Genomic DNA, 6,235 nt, shown 5'->3' on the forward strand with positions numbered 1-6,235 from the left:
CAAGTTCAATAAGGGGTTAGTGAAACAAGCAATCACATATGATATAACAAACTCATTGATAATATTTATCAACAAAAACATCAATTAATTAACATAGATTGAGAGAACTTGATAACTAATTGTTCGTGAAAAATTAAGACAAACTTATAAAAAGGAGGATAAAACTGAGGAGAAAATTGCAAACTTGTATTAAATTTGAATGGATGTCATTCTAGGTCTATCACACAAGGTTGCATCTTTCACTTCAGCTTCATCCTCTCTTGTATTTTTTTTTCATAGCAACACAAATCAATTGTAATCCTACAAACACCATGTAAAAAAAGCATGTTAACATAAACTAGTAGTAGATTGTAATCCAATAAAAATTTATTAACATGCATAACAATAACATCAATATAACAACAACATACACAAATAAGAGAGAATATGAAAAAATATTTTTCAACAACAACCAACCAACAACAAATCATGTGAAACATAACAAGGTCTTCAATCTTCATGCCTAGTTGAATTCGTGCAGTTCTCAAGGCCTTCATAGTTCTCAAGTTATTCATCTGATTCAAAATCAGTTACATCCATATTCATTAGGTTCTTCACAATAGTCTATACCTTCTTTATCTTTTCAGGGTTAAGATTCTTGAAAAGAATAATCTTAAAGTCTGTTTCAGTAGACAGTTCAACAACACTAATGTGATCCCTAACAACTTCAGCTTTCTTGGTTTTGTTTAACCATAACTTCAGCCTATCAATAATCCCCTTTGTAACCTCAATCTTGTGGATAAGTTTGCTCCCACTATTCATGTTAAGAGAAGGATCTGAAATCTAAGAGAAAGATCTGAAATTAGAACAAGAAGAGAAACCGCTTTTCAAAATAACATACAACAACATACAACATCAATAACATACAACAAAAAAAAACCCATAAACTCTCGAGAAAGAAGAAAATAATATGAAACATAACAACAACATACATGAAAATGAGAGAATAAGGAAGAAGAAGAATACATTTATGTATCAAGAACAAGATTGAGGCTATATTGTAGAATAAGAAAGCTAATGACGAAGAAGAAGAGAGAAAATGTGTGCTAGGGTTTTGCTGTGAGAGATACGAAGATACTGTCAAGATGTGAGAGCTAATTTGCTTATATATGAGTAAACAATTTAACCACTGTCGTATTCAAAAACTGTGATGAAAAATGTAATATCTTTCATAACGGTTGACATTAACAACCGTGGTGATATATATATATATATATATATATATATATATATATATATATATATATATATATATATATATATATATATATATTAAGGACAACACTCATTGTAACGAAAAATTAGAAAATTATTGGAGTTGTGATTCAAATACTTTCACTCCATGAATGTATAATCACGGTTAATTAGTTTGACCGTAATGAAATGTTTTTTTCATAAATATAAAAAATATAGCGCGTCCAAAAATGAGGTATTACCACGGTTAATAGTCAGACCGTTGTAATTTAATGTTATGAAATGTCTATTTTATAATAGTGACATTATTATTTGTACTAGTTACTTGAAAGATATGGATTGCAGGGTGACTTTCAATTTCACTATGGTCTTAATCTCAAACTTCTTGGCTAAATTTTCACCTAACAATTGTTGCTCCTTCTCATAATCACTTGTTATTATAATGTCATCCACATATACCAATAAAACTGTTACCCTCTGCATCAGAATGTTTGATAAATAATGTATGATCTCCTTGACTTTGCTTAAAGCCCAAACCTATCATGACTTTGTTGAATCTTCCAAACCATGTTCGTGGTGATTGCTTTAGCCCATATATAACCTTTTTAATTTGCACACAATTTTGGTGGTTGTTGTTGGGTGAGAATATGGAGTAAGAAAACAATCTTAGGGGGGGGGGGGGGGGTTGAATAGACCCAACAATACTTTTATAAAATTTGACTGATTTCCCAGAAATAGAATATCATATATTTTTCAAAAATGCATGCAAAAGGTTTTAAAACTAAAATATAAAGATTATACTATTATTAGAACTTGATTACCTTAACACTTAATCATTTCATAGATACCAAAGACGGTTTTATGGTGATACAGAAAAGGTAATCAATTGATTCAGTTGTATACTTCACGAGGTGTGTTTGTACAACGATTCAATATCAATGAATTCTAACCTCAGCAGTTTCTCAGAATTTAATCACCACAAAAGCTTGATTAGGAACAAATTCTAACAAGACCTAACCTTACGTAATAAATCACTACCAATTAAATAAACGATAAACTACGCTAAGAATTGAAAAACCTAAGCATGTAATATCTTATGAAAATTAAATGCAATTGAATAAACGATAAACCACATTTTGTTTTACCAATTGTGGGGGAAAGGTTAGCCAATTTATCTATAAAAGCTTTATGTTCATTCACATTTTCCCTAAACCTAACTCATCCCGCCTTCAAACTTCATCTTCCATTAGCGAAACTCTATTTTTCTCCTAAATCAAACTTAAAAACTTAATTACTTTCATAAACCAAACAATAAAATATCATTTCTTGTTGTGTTATTGTTGTATCATTGACTTTGAAGATTTGAATTTGAATATGCTAAATTAGTATCTTGAAATTTTTGGTTTGAAGATTAATGTCAAGTTTCACTTTATCAAGTAAACAATATGCTTGCACCTTAACGTTAATCTTCAAGCTAAAATTTCCGAGATAGTAAAAAATTGAAAAGATATTGCAATCCAAAAGTAAAATAGTGAATGGTAAAAAGTGGCTTCAAAATGAATAAATTACAAATTTGCTGGTTATGGGATTTGAAGTGTGTCCTTGAGGGACATTTCCCCACTGTTGTTAAATATAACTAAGGGAAAAGTAATTTAATTTTAATTTAAAAAAATAAAAGGAACACGTCACCTTTGCCACTATTGGTAACATTGATCGAGGAGAAAAATGCCTTTTGAATAGATTTTACATCGGTGGATTAATTGACCGGGGTAAAAGTTTGTTATTAAATCTACTATCTGTTGTAGTGAAAGCTAAGAAAGAAAAATCCTTGGTAATTTTCCTGGAATCAAGGCCACCATCTACTCTATATTCTCGCCAGCAAAATCTCCTTTTTTTTCATAACCATCTTCGCAAACTCTATCAAATGTCAAGCAAGTACATGAAGAAAATATACATTGTTCATTATCTTTGAAGAATGGCGTTCCCCGATGAGTGTGCGAGTCCAAACACCAAAACATCGTAAGAGATGTCGGAACAATAATCGACAGAAAACTATAATATGAGTTGAAGTTAAACGTAGAAAGAGCAACAAGAAAATATTTAAATCTCACAAGCAGCAGAAGTGGAAAGAAAATAAAGTTCACCCTTGAATATTCATATATTGCTTGGTCAATTATAACACAATCATCATTAGAAGACATATGGTAGCGTATACATGCTATCCACATACCTGATCGAATCTCGATTTACTTAGGTACTCAAATACTCTAGAAAAGTCACTTTTCCCTTAGACCTAGGGATGTGTTAAGTTTACTATGAGAAGTTACAAGACAAACATTTAATACGCGTGTTCTCGATGACACTTACTCCAATTCACCTGACTTTTCCACTTCCACAATTTGAGGATATACTGGAAAGCCCAAGACTATAATTATGAACGACCTGAGTAATACAATCCTCGCTTTTCCAAATAGCAGCACAAACTTGTGGCTAATGTTTCAGACAGAGCAAATGTTAAGGAAGAAGACCCAATTGTAAGATCCAACCCATAATACTAACTCACCAAATGGAGGGCCATGTAAGAGCTCGACAAAAGACCGACCAAATAATCCCCGCTACTGGTACATCGTCCACTGTTATATCTGATTAAACGTCTCTCTACATTGCACACCAAGTTAAACAGGAGCGATTCTAACCTCTGATCATATATAAGTCCTACCACGCCCCATTTACCAATATTATCTCACTATCACTCTCAAACTACATCTCTTTAACTTCACCATACTCAACCTTGTCGAAACTCTCACCACTACACATAAAAGCTCGTTTTCCTAGCAACTCCTTTTTCTCGTTCAACCATGGAACACTTACACTATTTCCGTCAATAATCTCATACATATTTACCGTTAATCGTGCTCTTTATAATTGGATTGAATCCAATGATAATTAGATAGTTTATTTATTATTTTATAATTATTATGATCAATCATCTAATTAATGTCTAAAAAACTACAAAGTTGTTTTAATGAAGAAAAAAAACCGGCCAAACACTCAATTCCGACAGGTTTTTCTAGATTGATTTCCAATTTTTAAACATAACGGTTTTCAACCTTATTCCGACTAGATGTAGCCAGATCAATCGATTGAACCAACCGATTCAATCCAATTTTCATCACATTGGAAGAAAGTGTAATTTTCTACTAGTCCACACAATAAAGTGAGTATTATTGGTTCGTGATGATCCAATCGAGCTCCAAAGTCTTTTATTGAAAAAAAAAAAAGTAACATGAAGGACTTCCTTCCATCTAGTACAATTTTGTCAAACTTTAACCACTCAAATTGACAAACAAACAAAAATAAACAACATTTAATTGAATAGATAAACATGATTTGCATTGCATAATGACAGGATGGACCTTTAATAATAACACCTATCACTACCTCTAACATCAATGATCATATCACTCTATTTTATGTTTATTTTCTGTATCCTTTGCTTTAACCTACACGTTCAACTTGCATTTGCAAAATGTCAACTCTTCTCTCTCTCTATCTATCTCTATATTCATCACACATATAAAAGAAATATATATGCAAAACCACTTATCATACCCACCTAACCCTTTTCCCGTACGTCAACGTGTACCTCTATACCTGCCTCTATATCTTTTGTTCTTTCAATCACCTTTATAAGACTCAAAATATCCAAGAAAGTTATCAAAGATAGCAACACACACAAACACAAAGAAAGTTAAAGAAAAACAAGAAAGCCATATACACATCATGAAGCTCGTTTGGTCTCCAGAAACTGCCTTGAAATCATATATAGACACTGTCAAATTGAAATCCGTAAGTATCTGTCAACCTCAACAACAAGTAAGATCATTCACATATCCATACTCACTTTTCTTTCTTTCTTTGTGATATTTAATTAATATGATATTGAATTAATGGTGATTTATTTGTTGTAGTGTGAAAAATTCAAGGAATCTGGTGTAGCTGAGCTTCTATCATCCATGGCAGCCGGATGGAACGCTAAGTTCATCGTCGAATGTTACTCCCACGGCGGTCCGATAGCTGCAAGTATTGGCCTAGCGGTTGCTGCTCGCAACACGGGTGCAAGACACGTGTGCATAGTTCCAGACGAAGGTACAAGACTCCACTACACAAAAGCCCTAGCCGAGATGGGAGTTTCGCCTCCACCGGAGATAGTTCGCGGGGAGGCGGAGACGGTGATCAAAAGCCTCGACGGGTTGGATTTTCTTGTGGTGGATTGTAGACTTAGGGATTTCGCTAGGGTTCTTAAGGTTGCAAAAGTTAGTACTAGAGGGGCAGTTTTGGCATGCAAAAATGCATGGCAGAGATCCAATTTCTCTTGGTTTAAATGGAACATGGTTCTTGAAAGAGGCACACGTGTGGTTAGATCGGTTTTTTTGCCTGTTGGAATGGGTTTGGATATTGCTTACATAGGAAGTAGAAATGGTGGTGGTGGTGGTGGTGCATCTTCAAGTGCTGGTTCTTCAAAGGGTACTCCTAGCCGTTGGATCAAACACATAGATCAACAATCAGGAGAAGAACATCTTTTTAGAGAGACTAGTTTTTAATTTGTTATAATAATTAAGGGTCTTTACTCTTATGTTTGAATATAAATAAAGTTGTAGGAATATGCTTATTGATGGACATATTTTTGTAAAAAAATTCAGTGTGATATATGAGTTTAGAGATCAAGTTTCTGATTTATTTGTTTGTTACTCGACTTATTCAGTTCCATTGGAGCTAAATCTTCCCACTTGCCACCCTTCTCTTAGTGTGGACATGCTTATTCCTCTTGGCTAAGTTAGTTGGCTCCACTTAAAGTGATTGTGTTTTTTTTGAACTTGTTTAGGATAAGATCCCTATTAGAGAATTCGAGTAAGCCTAGGATTATACTTGATTCAAAAAGGGATCTTTTGTGTTGTTTGTTATGGTTAATGGAGTTGATTTTCCACCTATTTTCGATATG

The 6,235-nt window shown here is 33.2% G+C and overlaps 1 protein-coding gene across 2 annotated transcripts; it reads left to right on the forward strand.

Annotated features, from left to right (window-relative positions):
- Nucleotides 1–4,742: 4,742 nt before the first annotated feature.
- Nucleotides 4,743–5,973, forward strand: LOC127107552 (uncharacterized). 2 transcript variants are annotated; one of them, XM_051044839.1, is made up of 2 exons: nt 4,743–5,109; nt 5,205–5,973. In XM_051044839.1, the coding sequence occupies exons 1-2, from the start codon at nt 5,017–5,019 to the stop codon at nt 5,835–5,837; spliced, it is 726 nt and encodes a 241-aa protein (XP_050900796.1). In that variant the 5' UTR covers nt 4,743–5,016; the 3' UTR covers nt 5,838–5,973. The 2 variants fall into 2 exon arrangements, with proteins under 2 accessions (XP_050900796.1, XP_050900798.1); XM_051044841.1 differs by having other exon boundaries at nt 4,823–5,082.
- Nucleotides 5,974–6,235: the final 262 nt, after the last annotated feature.

The sequence above is a fragment of the Lathyrus oleraceus genome, chromosome 7, assembly GCF_024323335.1.
Source record: "Lathyrus oleraceus cultivar Zhongwan6 chromosome 7, CAAS_Psat_ZW6_1.0, whole genome shotgun sequence".
NCBI classification, from domain to species: Eukaryota; Viridiplantae; Streptophyta; class Magnoliopsida; order Fabales; family Fabaceae; genus Lathyrus; species Lathyrus oleraceus.

Coding starts and splice junctions, on each gene's coding strand:
- LOC127107552 (XM_051044839.1), top strand. CDS start 5,017: ATGAAGCTCGTTTGGTCTCCAGAAACTGCCTTGAAATCATATATAGAC. Junction 5,110..5,204: donor TCTGTCAACCTCAACAACAA/GTAAGATCATTC, acceptor TATTTGTTGTAG/TGTGAAAAATTCAAGGAATC.